General features: G+C 50.5%; 1 protein-coding gene across 1 annotated transcript; it reads right to left on the reverse strand.

Annotated features, from left to right (window-relative positions):
* Positions 1–22,067: 22,067 nt before the first annotated feature.
* LOC132436029 (melanoma antigen preferentially expressed in tumors-like) lies at positions 22,068–26,651 on the reverse strand. The gene is made up of 4 exons (XM_060028425.1): positions 26,607–26,651; positions 25,080–25,399; positions 24,127–24,735; positions 22,068–22,644 (listed from the first exon to the last, which is right to left on the reverse strand). Exons 1-4 carry the CDS (start codon positions 26,649–26,651, stop codon positions 22,068–22,070), a joined length of 1,551 nt encoding a protein of 516 aa, XP_059884408.1.
* Between the last annotated feature and the right edge of the window lie 1,100 nt (positions 26,652–27,751).

Here is a 27,751-nt window from a genome sequence, read left to right on the forward strand (position 1 = left end):
GGCCTTTCTTTACATTCCTGCCCCAGCCTTCCTAGGTATGCATCCCCCAAACAACATAGTTTGAAACAGTGGGTACAAGCATCCAACCCGCTGAGTGAGGAAAGGGTAGTGTGTCTACAGGTGAGGCCCCAAGAGACATGGATCCTAACAGGCGCTCAGCTTGGTCCTGGGCGGGGCTTCCCTGGATTTTCTGGAGCCCGTCCTGAAGACGGCAGACAGGGTCCCAGAGGAAAGACAAGGAAGCCTAGAGTCAGGCATCTGGCCTTGTGGGATGTGGGTGGGTCCTGTATTCCTAAGGCGAATATTGTCAGGGTATCAGCTGTCCCACGTTTCCTGCTGTTCAGCGGGACGTGGACTCCAGGAGTTGTCTGAGATCACTTCACTGGGAGGAAGCGAGAGAGATTGTTCCTGGCTGATCAAGACCCTAGAAAATTGTTCATGTCAAGACAATCCTAGCCAGGCATACAGTACAAATCAGAATCCGGGCGACGCGCATCCAACTTTACAGGATGGTGTCAGGTATGTCAGCACCTGGATGATGTCAGCTTCCTTGTAGGTGAATATTTCTGCCGGTTGCCCATTGGAGAAAGGCCTCCGTGGGAGATGGCCATTCCAGAGAGGTGGGCAGAGGCTACAAAACTCTGGAGGCACACAGGCTTCTCCTCCTGAGCCCCACAGAGTCAGCTCTGCCGTGCCCCCTTATCCAGGACATGTGGTTCACCCTCTCCCTAGAGCAAATCTGTCAGTGGGGTTAGTGGGCAGTGGTCTACCAGCCTCACGACTAAAAGGAGAGAAAATCTGCAGATCTACCTGCATCTGTAAGGACTCACACTCATTATAATTGTTAAGTTACCTCAGCTCATCACGACCATACTCACCACCGATCACGACCTAAGGAATGACAGGTCTGCTTAGCACCACTGCAGACCTGGGACTGGCCTTTCTCAGGAAAAAGTCAGTAAACACTCGTGGACATGCATCTTGGCTTCCATATTTGTGCTTTTCTGTACTCCTATGTTCTCTGGACTCTTCCTAAACTCTGATATATGACTCTGACTATCAGTATTGTTTGACTTGGGTTTAAAAGAAACAATCATAGTTGTGCATGTGCTCCACGCACCCACAATAACCAGAGTGAAGAACTCTGGGACAGGCGTTTGTGTCGTGAGGTTGGGGAGAGGGAGAGAGAGGAGGAAACATTGTGGTAGAATCTGCAGGGAACTGGGTTTTCTTTTTTTTTTTGACCCCACCAAGTGGCATGTGGGATCTTAGCTCCCCGAAGAAGGATGGAAACCGTGCCCCCTGCATTGGAAGCACTGCGTCTTAACCACTGGACCACCAGGGAAGTCCGGGAACTAGTTCTTTAGCTGACATTTTCCTAACATACCAATAGTCAATCAACCTGAAGAGGGGTCTCAAAATTGTCCACAGCTCAAGATTTCATCACAATGAAACTCGATGTGGTTGCCCTCTCGTTTCTACACCCTGAGGCGTGTCAGGATTCTGGATGTGAGGGTTTCTCTGTGTCTCTCTGTCTCCTCTCCTTTGGGGACTCCAATTATTTGTGTATTAGGTCAATTGAAGTTCCATAATTTGTGGATACTACTTCATTCTTTTATTTCATATTCCCCCCTTATGTTGAATAAGGGGCTGTTTCCATTGCATGACTTCAAGTCAGAAATCTTTCATTATCCAGTGCTCTGCCTGTCGTTAATCCCATCTGCTGGAATTTTCTCTGTAGTAGATTCACTGTGGTTTTTCCACCTTCTATTGCTTAGCTGAGACTTTCTTTCTTAAAAACATTTTATTGGAATATCGCAGATTTACACTGCTGTGTTAGTTTCTGCTGTCCAGCAAACTGAATCAGTTATACATATACACACATCACTCTTTGTTAGATTTTTCTCCCATATATTGGCTGACACTCTGTATCTGTCTATTGACTTCAGTAGGTTCTGTCCTTATTTCTTGCATCATTTTTCACAAACTGGATGAATATCTTTGTGACATAATTCCAGCAGATCTGTTAACAGAGACACGCTCTGTTAACTTTCCCTTCCATACAGTTGAGCTGTTCTGGTTTTCCATATGCCAAGTGATTTCAGTCTATCGTGGTGTGGCCAATATTATGGTGTGGAACTATAGGTCTTTAAATCCCATGCTGGCATTTTGGTTTAATCAGACTTTCTGCCCTGTTGAGTCCAGGTTGTTAATTCTATCCAGCTTTTTGTGAACTATGCTTTCCATGTCAGTTCATTTACACAAACTTCGACCTGATCTTCGGACACGTCCTACAATGAGCTGCACATCAGCCAGTCAGGGAACGGGTTGTTTTCTGTCCCTCAGGTTCCTGGGCGTTGGTTGGCACCATCTGAAGCCACCAGGGGGCAGCAAGGGCCAGGATTTAGGGAAGGTACCTGTGGCTTATACTGTCCTGTATGAAATTTCAAGAGCTGCTTCCTGCGTAACCCCTCTTAGTCCCAAAGCATCTGGGCCCCAAGAAATCATCTTCAAAAGTGCTAATAGGGCTTCACTGGTGGCTCAGTGGTTGAGAGTCCGCCTGTCGATGCAGGGAACTCGGGTTCGTGCCCCGGTCCGGGAAGATTCCACATGCCGCGGAGCGGTTGGGCCCGTGAGCCATGGCCGCTGAGCCAGCGCGTCCGGAGCCTGTGCTCCGCAACGGGAGGAGACACAACAGTGAGAGGCCGGTGGACCGCAAAAAAAAAAAAAAAAAAAAGTGCTACTAAATGGCCCAGGGCTCTGGCTTGGGCCTCAGACTCAGAGCACTTTGGAAACAGAGGCTGGAGGGAAATCTGAGGACCCTCCCAACTGAGGGGGATGAGAGGGAGTTGGGGGTGGGGAAGGGATGGGCTGGGAGTTTGGGACCAGCAGATACAAACTACTGTATATAGGATGGATAGACAACAAGGTCCTACTGTATAGTACAGGGAACTCTTTTCAATATCTTATGACAAACCATAATGGAAAAGAATAAGAAAGAGAATGTATATATAAATGAATAAGTGAGTCACTTTGCTGTACAGCAGAGATTCACACAACATTGTAATCCAACTATACTTCAATAGAATTTTTTTGTTCCTTTTTTCTCTTTTTTTTAATTTTTAAAAATTCTTTAGTTGCACCACGCGACATGCAGCACCTTAGTCCTCCGACCATTGATCAAACCCACACCGCCTGCAGTGGAAGTGTGGAGCCTTAACCACTGGACCGCCACGGAAGTCCCTTCAATAAATTATTTATTATTTTTTTCTTTTGCAGTACGTGGGCATCTCACTGCTGTGGCCTCTGCCGTTGCGGAGCACAGGCTCCAGACGCGCAGGCTCAGCGGCCATGGCTCATGGGCCCAGCCACTCCGCAGCATGTGGGATCCTCCCAGATCGGGGCGCGAACCTGTGTCCCTTGCGTCGGCAGGTGGACTCTCAACCACTGCGCCACCAGGAAAGCCCTTCAATAAATATTTTTAAAACAGAAGTAGTTGAGGGGACACTGGTACGCAGCTCTGCCTTTAACTCTCAGAAAGCGGGGCAGTTGGATTTTTCAGCCGCCTGGGCTCAGGGCCTCTTCTTTGTCCCAAGAGCACAGAGAGGACCTTCTGGGATTCCTCCCCCAGGAAGCACCATGACTCTCACACCAGGAGAGACAGGAAATCCCGGGCTGGATTCCTTTCCCACATCCTGTCATGGACTCGTTCTGTCCTCACACACCATGTGAAGGAGTTAAGTCTCCAATAATGTCTGCTGTGCAGGGATGCAGAAGAATCTGGAACAAACCATGTCAGAGGGGGTGAGCAGAGGGGGAGAGGAGGGGCAGGTGCAGGAAGCTGATCTGCATGGAGGCCCCTCCCTCCTCTAAGGGGTTAGGGGATAAGAGAGGTCTGGAGGAGCAGGTCCAGGGCTGGGGGCTCAGAAGGCAGCGTCTGGGGCGTCTCCACCATGGCCTGGGCTCTGCTCCTTGTCACCCTCCTCACTCAGGACACAGGTGAGGCCTTCAGGGAAGGGACCCCAGGGACGTCTGACTGATCTTTGTGTCTTTGGGTGACAGAACTGACTAGAGTGTGTTTCTCCTCTTTCCAGGGTCCTGGGCCCAGTCTGGCCTGACTCAGCCTCCCTCAGTGTCCGGGAATTTGGGACAGACGGTCACCATCTCCTGTGCTGGAACCAGCAGTGACATAGGGAAATATAACCAAGTCGGCTGGTACCAACAGCTCCCAGGCATGGCCCCCAAAACCTTGATTTATGAGGTCAATAAACGACCCTCAGGGATCCCTGATCGCTTCTCTGGCTCCAAGTCTGGCAACACGGCCTCCCTGACCATCTCTGGGCTCCAGGCTGAGGACGAGGCTGATTATTACTGTAGCTCAGGAACAAGTAGTAGCACTTTGCACAGTGGTCCAAGGTCATGGGGAACTGAGACCAAAACATCCCTGAGCTCACAGGCTCCCTATTGCTCTGAAGATGCTTCTCCTCCCTGAGCTGCCAGCCTCATGCAGCTCGGCCGTGAGAGGTCAGTGGTCTCTGAGCTCCTCCCTCTGCCTACAGTGGAGGCGGTGGGAAATATGATCTTGGGGTTATTGTCTTGGGATGGTAACCACTTCCTCATCCTGTGTGATGTGCCACTCTTGCCAGCTCTTCCACAGCAGTGTGATGGTTAATTTTATGTGTCTATTTGCCTGAGATAAGAGATGCCCATACTGCGGTTAAAACATTATTTCTTGGTGTCTGTGAGGATGTCTCAGGAGGAGGATGTTGGCATTTGAGTTCACAGACTGAGTAGAGAAGATCACTGGTGTGGTGCAGTGGGCACTGTCCTTGAGTTGAGGGCCTGAATAGAACAAAAAGGGAGAGGAAGGGGACGTTTGCTCTCTCCTCGTCATCAGAGGCATCACCTTCTCCTGACCCTGGACATTGGCACTGCTGCTTCCTCAGCTTTCAATCTCCGACCAGGACTTACGTCCTCAACCCCGATTCACAGGCCTCTGGACTCAGACTGAATTATATCACTGGCTTTCCTGGTCCCTCAGCTTGCTGTTAGATTGTGAGACACCTTAAACTTCCATTATGGTGTGAATCAATTCCTATAATAAATTATATATATATTTTCCTGTTTCTCTGGAGCCATGTGACTAATCCCGATTTTGGTACCCGGAGTGCTTCGAGAACAATAGAATTTTAAGGAAGATTTTTCTCAATTGATTCTGAGGTTTCTGGAATTGGCTGTCTAATCTGGTTCTACTGAATGGTGCTAATAGCTATTTCCATTAGTACAGAGAGCACAGCTAGTATATGTCATGAACTGTTCATTGGAATGAGAAAAATCCCTGCCTTGGATTCTTCTAAGCAACCACTTGTAAGAATCGAGGAGCTGAGTGACGCTGTATATGATATTTTGGAACGTTCTGGGAACCCTACAGAATATCAGGACGAGGTATATGCTTGGAATGTTGCTGGATAGAGTAGGGAGAGAAAAAGATGAGCTTAGTGATTCAAGATCCCATCCCAAGGGCCGCACAAGTGACATGCGAGCTTTCCGGAGTGCCCTGGAGGAGATCCTCATCTCGTGCAGCACCTGGACTGAAATAGCTGAAAAGCCAACCCAGACCCTCCTCCTTCAATTGGCTACATTCCAGCAAAGTTGAGTCCCAGCCTTGTAGTGAAGAAGGTGGTTGGGAAAGAACCGGATCCTGCAGCTTGGGTGGGGATGTGTGGGAGGACCTGAGGGACCTGGGGACATTGAGCCCCTCAATTCTCATGTGTCTTCTTTGCCTGTGGAAGACGCCTCCCCACCCCCAGCGGTACAGGTCTTTCCATATCTGTCTGGGGCGATTGACCCTGCATTGCCCAAGGAAAAGGTCACGGCTGCCCTGAGGAAGCTGCCACGTGAGGCTGTGCTGATTCTCCTCAGGACCCCCCGCCCCCATTGCCCCTCTTTGCTTCTGGACCAACAATTAGACTCGGGTCCCAGCAATTTTCTAAGATGAGAATAGAGTGTGAGCCTCGAGAGGGGCACTGCATTCCAAGAACTGCTTGGTTCTCCTAATTCACACAGACAGAAATCCCCAGAACACGTTGGGAAGGGATTCGAGGGTGGGGGGCAGTGGTGGGAGAAACATCAAGCTGGGTCAGCTGGATTTGTGATCTGGGCTCACTCCACAGAGACTCTGCGTTTCATGTTCCCTGCAGCGCGGGGAGGGAGAAAGAGCCTCAGCACTTTGCAGGTTGGCTGGTGGACGCAAAATCCAAGATGGCCTCTAGTGAGTGAACTAGAGTAGCCAGACCTGCCTGGAGACAAAGGGATTCAAAAGGTAATGAGATTGGAGCATCCTTGAATGGCTCTGTGCTCACTCTTCTCCAAGCCAGAACTTAGAGTGGGACCTGCAGCCCCCTTAGCTGCAAATCCTAAAGGCATCGGGAGGAGCTGGATCCTGGGTGGCTGGGGCCAAGGGGTGGGCCTCCCCTACCAAGGGCAAGGCTACCGTCATGGCCAGTGGAGTCAAGCAGCAACGAGAAGAGTCTGATGTGTGCAGATCTCTGTCACTGGCTTGTTAATCGTGGTATTTCTGGAACTGAAAAAGTTAGAAGCCTGCTAAATTCCTACTTGGTCAAAAAAAATTCTAGGTCAAGGGAAAAAATTATAAAAATTTTTTCAAATTATTAAAATTCCCCCACTGAGAAAACTCTCGGGACTCAGTAGGGAGTCAACCTCATGGATGTGATTTCCTTCAGTGAGAGGAGACAAAGGAAAATCAGCAAAGGGCAATGGTGGATGAGGTCAAGTCCGAGGGCACCAGGAGAATCTTCCCGGACGCCTTTCCGAGGGACGGGCTTCAACTCCAGCGTCAAATGGTGACCATGTGTGTGAAGAACTGTATCACAGGGAAACTCATCAGACCAACAAGGCTCTTACCAGAGGCTGGTTTCCTAGGCATCTCCTGTCTGGCATCTGCGGACCTTCTAGACCCTTGAGGGTTTTAGCAAAGCGTTTTTAAGGCCAGGAGAGAGGTGGTCACAGGGTACATGATCAGCGTGTGCACAGTTCTCTGATTGGCTGATGGTGAAGAAGCACGGTGGAGTCACAGGGCTTAACATTATCCGTCCTTAGGCTCCTGGGGGCTGGGGCTATGTGCTCATGGTCACCAAGTAGTTCTTCCATCTGGTGGGCATTGCGGGGATTTCACATCTGCAAAACAACTCAGGAAATTTGCATCAAATACTATTATCCAGGTACTTCAGAGAAGAGCTAAAGCAGAGGATATTGGGGATGGCCTGTCCCTGGAAGGCTCCATAGGGGTCTTGTTTGGTTACACACACACACACACACACACACACACACACACACACACACACACCCAACACCATCACTCCTGGGTGCCCCCGCCCCATTGTACCCGGGAAGGATGCGGGGCTCTGCTCTGTGGGGAACGGGTACTCCATCTGCATCACCCGCAGGGCCCTGTACCCAGAGGCAGGAGCATAAACCCTGGGATGCAGAGGGAAATTATACCAACTGTCAGCTTTCCTCATAATCAGGAACTAGACATTTCAGATACTGAGACAGTGATAATCTTGGGAAAGACCAGTCAGTCCGCCCTGATTCTCTGTCTAGAAAACACACAAAACACACTGGGTCCAGCGTCTCTGTAGACAGAGGAGCCTGACCTCAGCGAGACACCAGCTCTGGGGTGAGGACCTCCCTCTGAGGACAGAGGAGAATCCTCACTTGCACCATGTGGCAAATAGACCTGCTTGAGGAGAGGTCCCTGCGGCTGGGCCCTGAGCTGAACTCTGACCCAGCCCCTCCTCCCAGCCCCTTAAACCCTGGCATCTTCCCTCATTTCCATTAGGGCTCCCTCCATCCTGGCGGGCTCTAACTCCTTCGTACATTATTCCTTTTTTCGAACGCTTTTGAGAATTCAGCTTCATCTCATGGGCCCATATTTCCCATCAGTGTACCTATGGAGGTGGAGTCATTTATCGTGCACTTCCCCTGCCCTGATGTGAGATCTCCTGAAGGTCACTGTCCCTGAGACAAGGTCATGCTGAGACAAGATTAGAGACTCTGCAGGGGTGGGTGTGAGTCACCTGGGGAGGCAGGTGACAATTCCATCCTGATGAGGCTGCAGGACAAAGGACAGGGGCAGGGAGGGGATGAAGAGGGACAGGGTGGCTGGCGCTGAGCTGGGAGGAGGAGGAGGAGGAACAAGTGGGGGGCCCCAGGGCCCTTCCTCCGAGCCCTGCAGAGGCAGGGGACGGGAGGCAGGGGCCCCGTCCTGCTGACGGGACAGGTGAGGGAGGGGGATGCACACCCCCAGCTCCCCTGTGGTGCCGGGAGGAGACGGGATGGAATCTCTAAGTCACCCCAGCCCCTCGGGCCCCTGTCCTCACCTTCCACCCGCAAAACCCAAAGAGTGGTTATCGGGATTATTGGCCAACGACGTCTTGACTCAAATAGTGCATGACAGGGACATCCCAGGATGGCCCCATTTCCTGGGCCCTGTAATGGTCAGTGCCCTGACTAAGGACAACGTGTCACAGAGTTTTCATCTTCTCAGAAGAGCCCTGCTGTACAGGGATGCAGAGACTCTAGGTTCCAGGGCCAGTCTGGGACCTGGGGTGGGGGGCTGGGTGTCAACAACCTGCTCATGGATTCGATGTGCAGATGCTTCAGAACAAAGAGGTGGGGGTGGGGATGGGACAAGGCTGCAGCTGGGGCTCCCCACAGCCACCCAGCAAACAGCAGGTGTTTCCCCTGGTGGGCCTGTCTCTTTCCCAAACATAGACCTTGGAGATAGGCATCCAGCAGAGGGCGCTGCGGAATGTCCCCTGCACTGTGGTTCCCAGAGACACAGTCCTGTCCCAGCAGAGACCCTGAAGGTGCAGGAGCTCTTTGCCTGAGGGACTTCATCTGCTCTTTCTCTCCCTGCAAGCCAGCTACAAACAATTCATGCTCCTGTATATACATGTCATCTATGTGTCAAAACGTTTAAATCCCTGAGCTATATTCTCCCCCCAGGATGCAGAACATCTAGTGTCCAGGGCCAGGGCAGAGGGGTGAGACCATCAGGTGCAGGGAGCTGATCTGCATGGAGGCCAATCCCTCCTCTGGGGGGAGGGGATAAGAGAGGTCTGGGGGAGCAGGCCCAGGGCTGGGGCTCAGAAGGCAGCGTCTGGGGCATCTCCACCATGGCCTGGGCTCTGCTCCTTGTCACCCTCCTCACTCAGGACACAGGTGAGGCCTCCAGGGAAGGGACCCCAGGAACATCTGGCTGATCCTTTGTGTCTTTGTTCTCAAGGTGACCTGGGCCCCAGAGCGGGATTTACCAGAGTGTGTTTCTTCCCTTTCCAGGGCATTGGGCCCAGTCTGGCCTGACTCAGCCTCCCTCAGTGTCCGGGAATCCGGGACAGACGGTCACCATCTCCTGTTGCTGGAACCAGCAATGACATCGGGAAATATAACGCTGTTGGCTGGTACCAACTGCGCGCAGGCACAGCCTCCAAAACCCTGATTTATGAGGTGAATAAATGGCCCTGAATCATTTGAGTGTAATTTGAATCTATCAGTAACCAAGCCTTCATGTTCTTTCTACCATAGGCTTCACAGTCCATCACATACATCATTTTAAGGTGATGGATCCAGTGGTGTTTAATGTATTCACAAGTTTGAACATCCACTAACACTCAATCTTCCAGGGTATTTTCATTCCCGGAAAAGGAACTCCTCATCTCTCACCAGGCAATCCCCTTTCCCTGTCACCCTAGCCCTCCAAACATTAATGTACTTCCTGCCTGTTCCAGATTTTTCACACAAATGCCATGATACCCTATGTGGCCCTTGGTGTCTGGCTTCTCTCATTCTTTAAAATGTTTTCAATGTTCTTTCCCCTTGAAGCACATATGAGTACTTGATTCCTTCTTATGGTCGAATAATACTGCATCGTCAGCATCGACCTCCTGGTTTGAACATCTGGGTGGACCCAAGCATAAGCACCAGAACTGGGCCATGACCAAGTCTCCTGATAGCCAGAAATTTCCCAGTTTTACCACTGAAACTGCCCTGTCCTGGCTGGACCTCATTGCGGGGCAAATCAGCGTGGATGGTCACTGAGATGGTTAAATTTGTGTGTCACTTTGACTGGTCACAGGAAACTCAGATGAAGCATCATTTCGGGATGGGTCTGGGCAGGTGTTCCTGGATGAGATGAGCGTTTGAATCTGGGGACTCAGTAAATACATTGCCCTCCCCAGTGTGGGTGGGCATCGCCCAATCTGTTGAGGGTCTGTGCAGAGCAAAAGGAAAAGGAAAAAGAACACATCTGTGTTCTCTTCTCACTGCACGAGCTGGGACATTTCACCTCAACTTCTCCAGCCCTCAGACTGGAATTTACATCACTGGCTCCCCTGGTTCCCAAATCTTTGGACACAAACTGAATTACATCACCAGCGTTCCCAACTTTCAGGCTGAAGATATCAGTTCCTGGGAGTTCCTTGCTCAATAATCAATAATAATCTCTCTCTCTCAGTATATATATATAACTTACATAAAATTCTTCGTTATCTATATGTATATATTTCTTTCGTTTTGTTTCCCTAGAGAACCCTGACTAATACAATCCTCTTACTAGGAAGCTCAATCTTCTCATCATCACTATTTTTACTAAGCTTTTACCTGTTACCTTCTGTCTTTACTTATAAACACATAGGTCAGTATCATCATGCTTGAATCACCTTGGCTTGAAGAGGGTCATACAGGGACCCCCAGCAGCACTGGGTCACAGCACAGGGGGAAGGGGTCTCAGTTACTAGACACTGAACCGTGTCCTGAGTCAGGGTCCCTTGTGTGTAAGGCTGGTGAGATGCTGCGGCTGCCCGACAGGTGTGTGTCCTGGTGGAGACGACAGAGGTGGCACAGAGGCCACTGTTCCGGGATCCTCTGTGGCACCTGTGCGGAGACTTGCTCCCTGAGTGTAAGGGCACCAACTGGATCTTTATCAAGAGTCAGCTGTGCACAGGGGGTCGGGAGCCACCATGGCCTCTCTGAGTGTCAGCTGTAAAGGTGGGATACACTCTCCTGATGCGAAATTAGTTACTGTTTTTACAACGGGGATAATTCCCAACAAAACCCCATGGTAGGTGTGGCAAGCAGGTGTGGCAAAAATACATTGTTTTTTTTTTTTTTTGCGGTACGCGGGCCTCTCACTGCTGTGGCCTCTCCCATTGTGGAGCACAGGCTCCGGACGCGCAGGCTCAGTGGCCATGGCTCAAGGGCCCAGCTGCTATGCGGCATGTGGGATCCTCCCGGACCGGGGCACGAACCCACGTCCCCTGCATCGGCTGGCAGACGCCCAACCACTGCGCAACCAGGGAAGCCTTGATGAAAACATTTTTGATGTCAGCTTAAAATGTTTGCAAAAACTTAAGGGAAAATAAGGAAAACTTTGACTATTTGATACGTTTATAAAGATTGCTCAAATCTCAGAATCACCTGGGACATTGTGAAACATACAGATTCCAGGGCTGCATCTCACACCTGGGAAACTCAAATTACCAGGGCAGGGGCCTGGGAATCTGAATGTTCAATGTTTGCCCCATTTGATTCTGAAGTGAAGGGTGGCCCAAGGTGGAAAATCCTCCAATACTTTGGGAAACACTGATCTCTCCTATGATTAAAATACCCACGAGTCCACTCCTTCAAGGGAGCCTGAGGATGGGTTGAGGGTCAGGAATTCATTTCCCTTTCATTTGACACACTGAGCACCTGCCTTGGGATGAGCATTTTATTGGTGACTCAACAAACCAATCACGGACTTCCGTGGTGGCCCAGTGGTTAAGACCCCACACTCCGAATGCAGGGGGCCCGCGTTCGATCCCTGGTCAGGCAACTAGATCCCGCATGCCGAAACTAAAAAATAAAATAAAATCAGAAACATCCTGCATGCTGCAACTAAGACCCCGCACAGCCAAGTCAATGAATGAATGAATATTAGAAAAATATAAAAAATAAACCAATCAGAGGCTGGAGCTTGAGCTGGGTGCCTCCCCCTCCCCCTCAGAGACTCTAGGACCCCCACCTGGGATATGTAAGCAAAGCCCAGAGATCAGGAGTCAGTTCGGGCTGCACTTTTGAATCACCTGGATTGTGCTTCTTAACCCTCAGTGAATCTAAGGAATCAGCTACACGGTCTTGTGAAAATGTACATTGTGGTCCAGCAGTTCTGGGTAGAGCCTAAGAGTCTGAGTTTCTCACAAGCTCCAGGTGATGCCCAGGCCACTTGGCCAAGAACCAAATATTAACCAGTAAATACTAGGGAGCTATTGAAAAGTACTTATGTCCTGGTTGATTCTGCCCATCTTACTCCAAACCAACAGAATCAGTATCTTCAGAAATGGGACCAGGGAGTCTGTATTATTAAAGGTCCCAGGTCTTTCTAAGGAGCAGGTGGGGTACAAATCCCCTGCTTCAGATGATGACAGCACCTGTGCAGCATTCACCAGGTGAATCACCCCTACCATCACCCCCTGTTTTGGGCTTCATTGTGTCCTGCAAAATTCATATGTTGAAGTCCTAACCCCCAGCAGTTCAGAATGTAACCGTATTTGGAGATAATACTCTTAAAGAGGTGATTAAGTTAAAACGAGGTTATTAGGGTGGCCCCTAATCCGATCTGATGGGTCTCTGTATAAAAAGAGGGAGGGGACCTCCCTGGCGGTCCAGTGGTTAGGGCTCCGTGCTTTCACTGCCGAGGACCTGGGTTCAATCCCTGGTTGGGGGACTGAGATCCCAGAAGCCACGCAGCGTGGCAAAAAGGGAATTGGGACACACAAGACATCAGGGATGCTTGGACATAGAGGAACACAGGGACACAACAAGAACACTCTCTCCATCTGCACGCCAAGGAGAGAGGCCTCAGGAGAAGCCACCCTGCCAACACCTTGATCTTGGACCTCTAGCCTCCAGAACTGGGAGACAATAATTTCCTGTTGTTTAAGCTCTCCCCCACCCCCAGTCTGTGGTATTTGTTATGGCCGCCCTAGCACTCTTACACACTCTTTAGATCAGGAGCCCATGGAGAGGGCTCACCTCAGGTATAGGTAGGGGGTATGCAGGTGATAGCTCAGCTCCCAGGTGACTGCCGGCCATCAACAAATGCCCAACCACCCTGATTTTTCAGGAAGCAGTCTGTTCCTCTTGTGGATTCCTTCCTGAAGACCACTGCTGCTAGGGGCCCCACTCAATTCTCTTTCTGGCCCCAACTCTTTTACTTCTCACTCTAGACTGTGATGGACAGAACCTTGAGGACAGAGCGAGTCCCATTCTCATACCTTCCTGAATGTGAGGGGAAGTATCTGTTTTGGCCAAGAAAAGGAAGAAAAACAAACCACAGCTGTAGAACAGAATACTCTGGGACATCCCTGGCGGTCCAGTGGTTAAGACTCCACACTTCCACAGCAGGGGACGTGGGTTCGATCCCTGGTCCGGGAACTAAGATCCCACATGCTGCACAGCGGGGCAGATAAAAAAAAAAAAAGGAAATGACCTGTTCTAACCTTTCCTTCCATGGACAGCCCCATGGCCAAGTCCAGCCCAGGCCCAGTGCTGTGGAGATAGCTCCCTGGGACTTGTGGTCATGATAGTGGAGTGATATGAGGTCAGCCTGATTATCTACCAACAGGGCTGGGCATCTCACACCATCTTAGAACTTTGTACCCAGGAGGAGATCATGCCCTCAGGACCACAGGCTGTCCTCCTGACATGCAGACCAGAGCTGTGTGAAAAGTGGACTCTACTTTACAATGTGGCCCAGGAAGCACATCTGTTCCTGAGGACACTAATCCAGATGGCCAGTTAGCCTCTACCCCTTCCTGCGCCTCCAGGGGAGAGCTTGGCTCTACCATTGTTCTCCAAGCTTTTTCCTCCTCCACTCTCCCTGGGAGAGCTTTATCTCAGGAGATTAGGGCTTTCATAATCAGTGGCAGAGCCTTTGGCTTCCTGCTGCTTCTGTGCTCAGCTCTAGGCTCTGAGTTAAATGTAAGGGTGTGGCAGAGAGGGACCAAAAGGCAAGGACCAGGACACACTGAAAAATTCAATCAGTGATGACTTATACCACCTGCTTACCCAAAGCAAGGTGAGGTTAATTTCCAGGGCATTCCTAGATGAAAATTTCGGTGGCCCATGCTAGCCACAAAAAGAGTTTAGTGGGAGCCCCCAACTCTAAGGGATACCCCTAAGGAAGGGGACTTGGTCACAGAAAAGTGCTCTGATGGGCAAGGGGAATTAGTTAAAACCTTAGCTCTGCCAGGTTGGCAGAGAACCAGGATTCGGGGGAAATTCTGTCTGTACCACATGGATTAAGGTAAAAACTCCAAATTACAGATGAATCATGCCAAGGAGAAAAATGTCAAGTTACAACTAACGCTGAAATCCTGAAATCAGATGTGACTCTTTTTTTTTTTTGACAATTGAGAATGGATTTTGGTCAGCCTTTGAATAAAAATCATGTACAAGTTTTTATTCATTTAAAAACAAAACAAAATAAAACCTGCGGGGATATTAGTGGCATAAAAGCACAGTTAGACAGTGGATCCAGGGATAATGTATTGTCCCTTAGAAACTCCTTTTTCTTGGCCTAGCTCTGTGGCTTGAAGGATCTTAGTTCCCCAACCAGGGATTGAACCCCTGCCCCCTGCAGTGGAAGCTCAAAGTCCTAACCACTGGGCCCCCAGGGAATTCTCAGAAACTACTTTTCAATTAAAAATCATACTTATGCAGAGTTAACAATAAAACGTAACCACGCAAAAGAGCATTCACCCACTGTACAGCAAGTCTCACTCCTGCCCCAGACCACAGGTATCTGTCTCTGTTCCCAAAATAAACTGTTGTTGAGAATTTCTCAAGTGTCCTTCCTTGCATGTCTTCCTCATCCACAAGCACACACCCCTCTTCCCCTGCTTTTATGTAAATGGTGTATATTATTTGCATACTCCGCAAATTTAAGTTGTGTTTTATTAACATAATTTTACTGAGTGACTTTAACTTGGATGGGGAGAAATCGATCAGGGAGTTGGATGATTATTCTCATTTGATTTCAAATGATCAGAAGCAAACAAGAATGCATCTTCTGTGGAGGATGTGAGGGAAGGACCACAAAGGGAGGCATGAGATGCTTCGTGAACACAAAGGCATGGGCGTCCCAAATTCAAAGTCGAAGCAACTTACAGGTAAATGTCAGAGAGTGCTCTTTGGACATATCTGTGTTTTCTGGTTGTATGTTTCTACTAGAAAAGATCCCAAGCCTTTTCCAATGGTGGCTTAAAATGCCACTAGGTTCTATCTTTACCCTGAAAACGACTGAGTCACTGAAAGCCTCACCGGAAGCGGGAGCTATTGTTGGGAATAATAATACCAATAACAGCAATTAATGTTTATTTAGCACTGACGATGAGCCAGGCCCTGTTCCTGGAGCTCTATGTCTTTTATTGCATTTAATCAAAGTTGTGGGACTTCCCTGGTGGCCTACTGGTTAAGAATCTGCCTGTCAATGTAGGGGACACCGGTTCGATCCCTGGTCTGGGAAGATCCCACATGCCGCGCCACAACTACTGAGTCTGCGCTCTAGAGCCCACAAGCCACAAGTACTAAGCCCGAACGCCTAGAGCCTGTGCTCCACAACAAGAGAAGCCACCACAATGAGAAGCCTGCGCACTGCATTGAAGAGTAGCTCCAACTAGAGAAAGCCCGTGTGTAGGAACGAAGATGCAACGAATCCAAAAATTAATTAATTAATTAATTTAAAAAACCAAAGTTATGAGAAGGTATGTATATATTATTATTATATCTAATTATTATAATATGATATACTATAGTACAGATTTTTTTTCATGGAAAGGCATTTTCTTTTAAATACTGCAGTGTGTACATGTCAATTCCAAACTCCCAATCTATCCCTCCCCCCAGTCTTTCCCCCTGTAACCATAAGCTCGTTCTCCAAGTCTGTGAGTCTCTTTCTGTTTTGTAAATAAGTGCATTTGTATCTTTTCTTTTTAAGATTCTGCATATAAGCGATATCATATGATATTTGTCTTTCTCTGTCTGACTTATTTCACTTAGTGTGATAATCTCCAGGTCCATCCATGTTGCTGCAAATGGCATTATTTTATTCTTTTTAATGGCCGAGTAATATTTCATTGTATATATGTACTACATCTTCTTTATCCACTTCTCTGTTGATGGACTTTTAAGTTGATTCCATGTCTTGCCTATTGTAAACAGCACTGCAATAAACATTAGGGTGCATGTATCCTTTAGAACCACGTTTTTCACTGGATATATGCCCAAGAATGGGATTGCTGGATCATAAGGTAGCTCTATTTTTAGGTTTTTGGGGTTTTTTTAGCATCTTTATTGGAGTCTAATTGCTTTACAATGTTGTGTTAGTTTCTGCTGTATAACAAAGTGAATCAGCTACACATATACATATATCCCCATATCCCCTCCCTCTTGAGCCTCCCTCCCACCCTCCCTATCCCACCCCTCTAGGTGGTCACAAAGCATGGAGCTGATCTCTCCGTGCCATGCAGCTGCTTCCCACTAGCTATCTATTTTACATTTGGTAGTGTAGATATGTCCATGCTGCTTTCTCACTTCATCCCGGCTTACTCGTTTCCCTCCCCGTGTCCTAAAGTCCATTCTCTATGGCTGTGTCTTTATTCCTGTCCTGCCCCTAGGTTCATCAGAACCATTTTTTTTTAGATTCCATATATACGTGTTAGCATGCGGTATTTGTTTTTGTCTTTCTGACTTACTTCACTCTGTATGACAGACTCTAGTTCTATCCACCTCACTACAAATAACTCAGTTTCATTCCTTTTTATGGCCGAGTAATATTGCATTGTATATATGTGCCACATCTTCTTTATCCATTCATCTGTCAGTGGACACTTCGGTTGCTTCCATGTCCTGGCTATTGTAAATAGAGCTGCAATGAACATTGTGGTACATGACTCTTTTTAAATTATGGTTTTCTCAGGGTATATGCCCAGTAGTGGGATTGCTGGGTCATATGGTACTTCTATTTTTAGATTTTTAAGCACATCCATACTGTTCTCCATAGTGGCTGTATTAATTTACATTCCCACCAACAGTGCAAGAGGGTTCCCTTTTCTCCACACCCTCTCCAGCATTTATTGTTTGCAGATCTTTTGATGATGGCCATTCTGACTGGTGTGAGGTGATACCTCATCATAGTTTTGATTTGCATTTCTCTAACAATTAGTGATATTGAGCGTCTTTTCATGTGCCTCTTGGCCATCTGAGATATTAAGAAACTTGCTCACTGTCCCAAAATAAATCGCATCCCAGGCCTGGACCTTGGCAATGGGTCTATAGATCCTGAGCTCTTAATCCCTCACGTGCATCTCTCTTTCAATAAAGTCTCAAGTGTCCGGGGTCTGCCAGACATGACGCCAGGTTCTGGAGCACAGAAGTAAATGGTAACTACCTCCCTGGATCGTTATGACTATTAAATAAAATAATGCCTGCAAATAATTTGGTACTATTGTGAAACCCAGCCTTCAAGATGGCCCTCGGTGATCCCTGCACCCTAGTCTTCACACCCTTGTATCGTGACCTCTCACAAGGAGCAGGGCACCAGCAGGATACTGTGGAGTGCTAGTGTGTGATTTCCAAGATTAGATCACAATGGACATTCTGCCTTGCTCTCTTGAATCACCCGCTCTGGCGGAAGCCAGCCAGCAGCCATGTCATGGGAACACTCCGGCAGCCCTCTGGGGAAGTCCACGTGGGGAGGCACTGAGGCCTCCAGCCAAAAGCCAAGGGAGACAGCCATCCTGGGGGAGGATTCTCCAGCACAAGTCAAGTCTGTCAAGTCTTCAGACGAATAAGCCGATTAAGCCAGTATTTTGAGTCGACCCTCACAAGAGACTCTGAGCCAGAAACACCCGGCTAAGCCACAGTAACTGTGCAACAGGAAACAGTTATTGTTTTAAGCCCCTACGTTTTGGGATCATTTATCTTGTAGCCACATCATTGGCCATATGGGGGGTAAACTCAACCTCCAGCCCCTCTCTCCTCCCTGGAGGTCATCGGGCTGGGACTGATTGTTTCAACCCTCTAATCACAGGATTGGCCCCACTGACAACCACCCCCCAGCCTTAGGCACTTTCCTGAAGTCACCTCATTAACAAAAGACACCTTGATCATTCTCATCACTTAGGTAATGCCAAAGGTTTTAGGAGGCAGTCAGGTTTCATCTCTGTCCTGAACCGTTTCGGTCCATTTAAGGGATTGCGTGGAAGCACTTCTCTACCTGTCAACTAAAACACTGGGGGAACTGAGCTGGAAGAAAGAAGCAAGTGGAGCTGGATCTTCACCAACGAGTGAAGTGAGGATAACATGGGTCCATCTCCTCAAAGGAAGACAAGATATTGAATATCCTGTGGACAAGAACAAAGCCATGCAGGTGCCCAACGGGGCCATGAGTGTGGGGAGTATGTAGAGGTCGGACCCCGGGCCCCCCCGGGCACTTGTGCTTCTCACACGAACCCCACTCTGGCACTTTTGGGTCCACATGGCACCCACCACTGCATTTCTGCAGTTCAAAGTATCCCACGACACAGACTCAGCGTCTCCAACTCCCCTCCAACTTTGTGTCAGCTGCAGAGTCTAGGCTATTTCTCTCGGAACCTAGTTGTATAAGCCCCCTTATTAGTACCTCAGTGTAGTTTTGATTTGCATTTCTCTAATAATTAGTGCTGTTGGGCATCTTTTCATGTACCTATCGGCCATCTGGATGTCTTCTTTGGAGAAATGTCTATCTAGCTCTTCAGCCCATTTTTCAATTGGGTTTTTTTTGGTTAGTGAATTGTAGGAGCTGTTTGTATATTTGGGAAATTAAGCCCTTGTTGTTCGCATCATTTGCAAATATTTTCTCCCAGTCCGTAGGCTGTCTTTTCATTTTGTTTACGGTTTCCTTTGCTGTGCAAAAGTTTTGCTATGCAGTAACTTTGATTAGGTCCTGTTTGTTTTTGTTTTTCTTTCTATTGCTTTGGGAGACTGACCTAAGGAAACATTGGTACGAGACTTATGTCAGAGAATGTTTTGTGTGGCCTTTTTTTTTGGCCATGCTGCACAGTTTGCAGGATCTTAGTTCCCAGACCAGGGATGCAATCCAGGCCAAGGCAGTGAAAGCGCCGAGTCCTAATCACTGGACTGCCAGGGAGCTCCCATGTCAGGCCTTCTTTTGGTCTTGTTTCTGCCCGTGGCTATTTCCCTGTGTTAGATCGCTCTCTGGCTCTTTCCTATTCAGCTTCACCCCTCTCACATCCTATCCCTCAGCTGCCCTAACCCTCCTGCCTGTCCGACGTGCAGCTGGGGCTGCTCCTGGGTAAATGGTTACTTCCAATCATCCCACCCTATGTGCCATACTCTCCCTGCCTGCTTCCCAACAGCTGCAGACCCCGCTCCCCCTGCCCACACACACACAGGGCCTCCATCCACATGGCCCCCGGGCCCCTGGGCCCCCAGCGGTCACTACCTCCCCATGCCCCATCCTTACGGATGAGCTTCCTTTCCAGCCAAACTTGACTTTGAGAACCTCACTGCATTGATAGCATATGCCTCTTTGAACATGTTGATGACAAAATCTAAATTCTGAACAAAGACTCTTGTAAGATTTCTTTCTCAAGTGTGGTCTCTGGGCCAAATAAAGTCCCAAGTGCAGGGCACCCTGCTTGAGAAGCAAGAGGCAGTGTTCACTTTTGCTTTTCTTCCTTTACTTGCATCGGGCAGCTAATAATCACCACTGTCCTATATGGGGCCATCCATGACCGGGGCAAGTGCCTTCCGTAGGTTAGCCCTGTGGGTGACCTCACTGCAATGTCACGAGGCCAGTGTGATTATCTGTTTTGCGGCTGAGGAATCTGGCACTGAGATCACACGATCTCTGCCTCTGTCCTTCCTCGTGGAGAACCTGCTCGTCCTGTATACTTTTCCTCATATCCCAGAGGTGCCAGTTCCCGTTCCGGAAAATACGGTCTGTAACTTAGGGATGCTTGGGGATGCTGAGACTGGGTGCGCACTGGGGAAAAGTAAGAGAGATCTTTTTCTGACTCCCTTCTTCCCAGCACACCATCACTTATACAGATTTCTGCATTCTCTCTTCTTTCAGAAATGGCAAAGCATGTCCACAAGCCGAGGGGTCCATTTCTTGTTCTTTCTTACGGGGCATAGGGTAGGAGGCTGGCAGGGGTGGGGCAGAAGAAAAGAGGGTGCCTGCTAGGGGAAGAGGATAGAGAAGGGCCAGTGGCTGTGCGGCAGGATAAGGGATTGCTGACAGTTGGCCACACCACATAGGCGGTGGAGGATGGCTCATGGTCAGGGACATGCAGACGAGCCCTGCCCCGGCCTTGGTGTGTGGCCTTCTCCCCAGGTCGTGTGTGGGAAGCCGGGTAAGGCAGCCCAGGGCCACAGGGGGGACCCCACTGCATGACATGTCCCTTTTTTTTTTTTTTGTAAATTTATTTATTTACTTATTTTTGGCTGCGTGGGATCTTTGTTGCTGCGCACGGACTCTCTAGATGCGGCGAGCGGGGGCTGCCCTTCATTGTGGTGTACGAGCTTCTCACTGCGGTGGCTTCTCTGTTTCGGGGCATGGGCTCTAGGCACGCAGGCATCAGTAGCTGTAGCGTGCAGGCTCAGTAGTTGTGGCGCACGGGCTTAGTTGCGCTGCGGCATGCAGGATCTTCCCGGACCAGGGCTCGAACCCGTGTCCCCTGCATTGGTAGGTGGATTCTTAACCATTGCACCCCCAGGGAAGCTCGTGTCCCTTTCATTTGGATGGGCTGTCTTGGAGCGTCGCACGGGGTGGCCCCACCACACCCCCAAACCAAATCTGACGTTCACCTGCTCTATCCGAGTGCTCCCAAGACCTGGCGTGGGTTTGTTCTCTCTTGGGACCCAGAATCCAGGGCATCAGAGCTGGCTTATCACCTCCTCGACAGGGAAGAAGGGGGGTCTTCCCGGAAGAAGGGCATTCTCACCCTGGTGTGACCTACCTCCGCACAGAACGATGAACTCTTTTCAATGTGGGAAACGAATAGTAAACAAACGTTCTTTGTCTATGTGAGCTTACTAGTATTTTGCTAGCAGGAATTAGGATGTTTTTACAGGACACAGCTAACTGAATTCAAGGGGCTGGACCCAGTGGGAAGGCGAGTATGGGCTGGTGAGTCCCAGAGGCTCCAGATGGTCTGTGGGTAGATTTTCCTCCCAGGACTCGGGGCCTGACTTTGCACATTGAAGCCCTATCCTGGCACCACCTAGGGCCAGGGATGGAGGCTCTGCATCTGCTGGATCCACTGGGGAGGGTGCTAGAGTCCAGGGCCTGGGTGGAGCTGGCAGCGAGGGTCCCTTGGAAGAATGTTTCCTCCAGTGGTGCTCACTATTGGACACTTAGTACATTCCAGGCCCTGAGGACACACCTTGTGTGCAATGATAGACTGAACAGCCGCAGAAGTAAGTGAGGACCTAACAGGTGATCCAGAAACAAGACCAAAGGGAGGGAGAAATGGTGCTGTTAACTCTTGGGGCCGAACCTCGTCCAGCCTAGGCTGCCTGGGCCTCACACAGGCTGGCTTCTTACTTAATCACTCACAGGAGATTACTGAGGTTTAAACGGGAGAATCACGGTCACAGATCACAGCGAACACCAGGTGAATGACACTGAGGTTCCCTTTATTTCTGACCATTTCTTTATAACTATCCACGTAGGGGTAACGCCCCCATCTACTTCTCAAGCCTGAATCCTCCTCTAGAAATTTAGATTCACATTTCTAACTCTACAAGATGCATCTCCCCGAAGATCCCATCAATCCCCCAAGTCACCATCCCCCCCGCCCAGCTCTGAATCACCTTTCCTTTTCCCGCTAACAATGAACAATTGTCTGAAACTATAGCTTGTGTTTCTTCGAGATGCGCTGACGTCTGAGCGGCAGTGTCCGCGTGCCCGCGACAAAGCCTGCGGCTCGTTCGCTGGGCTAGGCGGCCATGTAACAGGGGCACAGGATGGGCTCTGGGTTGTAGAAGGTCCTGTCGCCACAGTGCGGACAGGGGTCGCCGCTGAACCAGACCATACTGGGAAGCCCCAACTCCTGCAGCACCTGCTTGAGCCGGGCGTGCAGGTGCGCCAGGCGGCCCAGGTGGACGGTGCCGTGCACGTCCTCGTAGCTCTCCAAGGGCGCGGGGTACAGCACGAGGCTCAGCTTGCTCAGCCCCACGGTGTGGCGCAGCAGGCTCTCCAGCACAGCCATCGAGATGGGGTTGCCGCAGAAACTGAAGGTGGTGAGCTGGGAGCAGTGGCTCAGGGCGGGCAGGAGGGCGCTGAACTGGGAGTCCATGATGCCACACTCGTCCAGGTCCAGGTCCTGGAGGGTGGCCGAGGCCTTCTCGATCAGGACCCAGAGGGGCTTGGAGCTTATGCCGGTCAGGTTGACCCCGCTAAGGCTCAGATCCTTCAGCTGGCTGACGCTCGGCCACTGCGACAGATGCATCAGGTCTGCCTCTGAAATCAGGCACTTGGTAATCGACAAGGTCTCCAGGGGGTTCTTCAGACACCTGGAGAGAGACAGAGCAGTCAGGCCCGGGAGGATGGAGGTGGTGGGCGGAGGGATGTGGGGTGGCCCAGGCCTCAAGGGAAGAGAGGCCCATTTCACCAGATCCCAGTCTTCCGGAGGAGGCTGCATGGTCAAAGGAGAGGTGCCAGGTCAGCCCAAGGTTGAGCGGGGTCCTTCCCCATCCCTTATCTGCCGTGTGACGGGGTCGAGGGAAGGAATCCTCAAGTGCTCCCTGTGCTCACCCGTCAAGCGGGGGACGACATACCCCTGCCAGGTGTTGTGAGCACAGGTAAGGTAACAATGGCAGGTGCCCACCGGGGAGCCTGACCCCATGTCCCAAGTGAGAGAGGGGATCAGCAAACTACAGTATTGGGAGACATGACCTAAACTGCTTTTAACTCGGGCTTCCTTCCTGCCGCCTCCTGGACCCCATCACCTGTTTCTCTGTTCCCAGTGAGAGTACTGGGATCTGTGCTTAAAGGGCTAAGCCAGGCAAGGTCTGGCAACGTGCACAGGGGTCCAGCCGGCAGGGGCTAACTCTGGTCGCTGTATCAGCCACACACCATCCCTCACTTTCCACAACTCTTTTGTTTGTTGTTGTCCTTGTGTCATGAACACGTTTATTCTTAATGTTTTGAGTTTGCAGTCGCCAGAAAGGAAATCAATCCAACTCTTTCACACAAATAAATCGGGCTGCATTCTCTCCTCTTTCATCATTGTGTCCCAGGTAAAGCTATGATTCTATTTTAAGAATGAAGAACACATTTCTAGAAGAAATCATCTGTTACTGAAGAATTCCTATATAATCAGAAGCCTTAGAAGCAAACAATAGTTGTAATTTGGACTCGAGATTGGAGCCACTTCAATAATGATACTCATTTGACTTTTTGTTTCTCTTCTCTGGACTATTTAGGAGCAATAACTGCTAACGTCCTGATGGACGCCACAACTCTTCACTCCTGCTCCCTCCCCGTCATTTCCAGAATCACCCATTTCCCACGTCACACCTCACTTGGAGCCTAAAGCAACCCGGGACAGACAGGAAAGTGGGATAGGTGGGAGGGACAGGCTCACGTGGACCAGCTGCTCAGCACAGAGCTTCCGATTTGAAACCTCACGTTGGATGGGCTTTCCCCTGGTTAATGTCCTCCTGCTTAGTTATTTTCCATCATCTCAGCTTAGACATCACTCTCTCAGGAAGAATTCCCAAAGCCACCCTCACCTGGCCCAAAGCCCCCACGATGCAGATTCCCAGCAAAGAGCCCCCTTTGACAGGCATCTAACTGAAGCCACACCTCTGACCCTAACCTGGGAGGCTATGTGACAAGATGCCGGGGGACGGACTGGCGGCATCGTGTGGACCTCTGAGTGGCCCGTGCACCCTGGCACCATCCATGGCAGGCAGACAGTAGACAGACACCCCACGGATAACGAAACGAGAGAGGCCTGCCCTGGTCTGCAGAGAGACAGCGCCACGCCTCACCTGAGCACCTGGTCCAGGCGGCCCTCAAGGAAGGAGATGGAATCCAGGTAGAGCTCCTGCAGGTGCTGCAGGCTGGAAAACTGGCAGGCGAGCTGGCTGACGCAACGCTCCTCCATGCCGGGGGCGGCGTGCGGCGTCATGTGGATGTGCGAGAGGAGCAGCCGGCGCAGGTTGACCATCTGGCCCAGGTGCGGCGCGAACCTGCCCAGGGTGGCCAGCTTCCAGGTGCAGTTCACCTCCAGGTCCTGGACAGAGTCGAGCTGCACCAGCTTCAGGATCTTCCTGATGTTCTGCATCGGCATGGAGAAGACCCTCAGCTTCTGACAGCACAGGCGGAGTGAGCCCCTCCTCTGCTTGACCTTCTTCAGGAGGTAGCTTAGGGACGCATCGGGGGTGCCCTCCTTGAGGCACAGGTCTATGAGCACCTCCACGGGGGCCGAGGTCTGCTTCGACCACGCCCTTGCACCTTCCACCCGGCGCCTCTTCCTCACGGGCCGGGCCACCTCAGGCTCCAGCAGTGAGCACACACCAGCCCTGGTGCCGGAACACACGGTCCAGAAGTCCTGGTGGGCGTTCCGGCGCAAATCCAGCACCTGCAGCTTCCACCGCCTGCGGGACAACGGGAGACACACTGAGCTGTGCGGAGACCCACGGGGACCAGGACCGCACGGCTCAGAACCCAGCCAAGGGTGCTACACCCCAGACACCAGCTGCTCCTCGAGCTTCCGGGGCCCCTCCTGGTCCCCACTTTAAGCGCCACGAGGAGGGGGTGAGCCCACGTGCCTTTTGTCACCTCTGCACCTTAAGTAGCCCTGCACGCCCGAAAGCCTATTCCCAGAGTGGCCCCGCCACGGCCCCAAGGCCTCCCCGTGGCCCCGCACCACACCCCACCCGATGCCAGCTGTGTCTTGCTCAGACCCCCAGGCCCCACCCGCCTGCTGGGGCGCCCTCACCTGGGGCGGACCTCCTGGGCAAGCAGGACGTCCAGGCCGTCGATTGCAGCTTGGAAGGTCTCCAGGTGAGGCTTGTGCTCCTTCATCAGGGACCCCAGCGGGAGGCAGGGGAAGGGCCAGGCCTGCACCATCGCCTTCACGGCCTGGCTGTGCATCCCGGCAAAGGCCGCGGAGAACAGGGGTGGGAAGAGCTCAGCGGGCAGCTCCTCCAGAGTGGCGATGGCCAAGGCCTCATCCCTCAGCAGGCTCTGGACGGCCAGTTCCAGGAGTTTCGGCGGGGCCCGGATGCCCACCCTGAAGAATCTGCTCAAGAGTGAGTACTGGAGGGACACCAGAGAGCAAGGGGTGGGTCCTTCTCCGGCCAAGGACCGGCGACCCTGCCGTCCCTCCACCCTCTAGGGGACCCAACGCAGGGCCAAAGACACCCCTCTGGCCACAAGGCCACAGCTCTGGCCCTGCTGGCGCCAGCCCCAATGAGGGGACGAGGTGACCTCTCGCCCTATCCCATATCCACCTATGCTGCATTTAATCCCAGCCCCTCTGAAAGGTGGGTACCTAGAAGCCTGACAGCTGACCCCACCCTCTCCGGAGAAAAGCTTCTGATTATCACTCAAGGACTGAAAACAACAGGAATAAGGAGTTTAGCCCAACATGGTCTCTTCCTAAACTCCAACAAATAACCCAGATGGGAAAGGTGGAGGAGTACCACACAGTGGGTACTGTTACCCCATTTAAAAATCTTTAAATCAGAAACCATAAAGCAGCATGACAGTATTTGATAGCATGTGATGTTAGAGATCAAGAAAAATAAAAACTGATTCCAAGATGTACCTATGAGTATTATTATTATGGAATTTTTTTTTATTCCATGGAATTAAAAAAAAACTTTTCATTTCTAAAATGAAAACAAACCAAAAAAGCCCTTTAAACTAGTAAAAATCACAAAACCATAAATGATATGAACTATAATTACTAGTCACAAACCAAATATGTAACATGTCATCCAAAAATTCCAACTAATTAGATGTCTTACATCAATAAAAGAAAAAAAATCTATTTGGTTAAGAAATACTGTAACTGTCTATGAGTGGCATAACCAGAGCAGAAATCAAAACGTTTGGGATTAAGGCAAAACTTCACATAGACGCAAAAGCAAAGCCTGCTACTGCAAACGTGTACAGAAGGCGAAGAAAAATTCTCTACAGGACCTTGGCCTGCATGGCCTGTCCTGTGGAGACCCTGGCTGGGGCAGTGGTCAGGGCCCGAGGCCCCAGATGCCAGGGCGGGTGTGGTGCAAGGAGCAATGTGCTCAGGCCTCTGAGTCCCTCCTCTGGCTCCTGAGGAGCCATGAGAGGCCTTCCTGGCCACACTTTTCAGATCCCAGCTGAAATTTCCATTTCAAATGGAAAGCGGAATCTTACTACTGGAAATCCATCCAGCTAACACTGATTTGACTTTCTCCTTACACACAACTGATAGGATCCTCTGTCCACTCGTGAAAGCGAAAGATAAAAGAAGAAAACCAACCTGCAAGCATATTTGTTCGAGGAGCATGGGCCACATCAAAACCATCCCAATGTCTGAGTTAAGACAGCTTTGTGCAGACCTAGTGGTGTCACCCCAAAGGAAAAAGAAATATAACACAATTCCTGAGAACCACACAGTCACTTATACGTAACCTACAACTGCAAAATGTGTGCCCGTTCATGGGGGAACAGAGGTAACACTGAGGGATGGCGGGTCCTCCAGATTTTGAGGCTTAAGGCTTCCCCAAAGGAGGTCAGGTCAAAATGACAACTAGGAGCTGGCTGGGAAAAGGGAGGGGCTGGGCGTTTATAATGAGACCAAGGAAATTACCCAAGACCAGGGAAAGTGTGTTGTGTTTGGAGGAATTCAGAGACCTTTGTCAGGATGGGCCTGAGAAATTGCCAGCAGGAGTGGCTACGGGGGGACCTGGTGGATCCCTTAAAGCCAAGGCAAACCCAAGACTCAATCTTCCTCCCTCTGGCCCTGGAGCAAAGGGTGTTTCCTCCCAGAAGCGGGGATATGCAAATTGGCTTGACAAGATGAAATGTAGGCACGTGGGCTGGGAGAGGCCGGAACTGTGCTGGTGGCCAAACCTGGGACACACCTTATCCAGCCTGAAAGCCACTGAGGGGTCAGGGCTGTGGGCTCTTTGGGCTCTTGGAGGCAGGGAGGGAAACAAACGTGGGCCAAGCACACATATCGGTGTCAGCAAAGGGCTGCAACCAGAAGAGGACTTGCCCCGAGGCTCAGGCGTCCTCTTCCACATCCCAGCCCAGGCTCTGTCCAGCAGCTTCAACCCTCATCATGACCTTCAAAGGCCCCTTCCCAGTGTTTGTGGATAACTTAACATTTCCTCAATCCTAGGAAACAAGTAATGCAAAGCGGCTTCAAAAAGCCCCCCGACCCCTCCCCTAAGGCTTTCACTTGCAAGGTTTCTGATGCGAGAGCACCATTAGGCCCACAAGCAAAATTCAGCTTTTCTCTTGCTCTGCGTTAAGCACAGCTACTCTAACACCGAACTGCTCCTCAGGGGACGTGAAGCTCTGTTCAGTATTCAAAGGTTTGGGGGCGATGCCCCTGCTGGGCTGGCTCACACGTTGGTTCTGTTGAGGTTTCAGAATACAGGCTGACGGAACCTCTCCACC

Source organism: Delphinus delphis, chromosome 13, assembly GCF_949987515.2.
Source record: "Delphinus delphis chromosome 13, mDelDel1.2, whole genome shotgun sequence".
NCBI classification, from domain to species: Eukaryota; Metazoa; Chordata; class Mammalia; order Artiodactyla; family Delphinidae; genus Delphinus; species Delphinus delphis.

Coding starts and splice junctions, on each gene's coding strand:
- LOC132436029 (XM_060028425.1), bottom strand. CDS start 26,651: ATGGTTTTGATGTGGCCCATGCTCCTCGAACAAATATGCTTGCAG. Junction 25,400..26,606: donor TCGAACAAATATGCTTGCAG/GTTGGTTTTCTT, acceptor GTGTCCCTCCAG/TACTCACTCTTGAGCAGATT. Junction 22,645..24,126: donor CGCCTGGACCAGGTGCTCAG/GTGAGGCGTGGC, acceptor GTCTCTCTCCAG/GTGTCTGAAGAACCCCCTGG.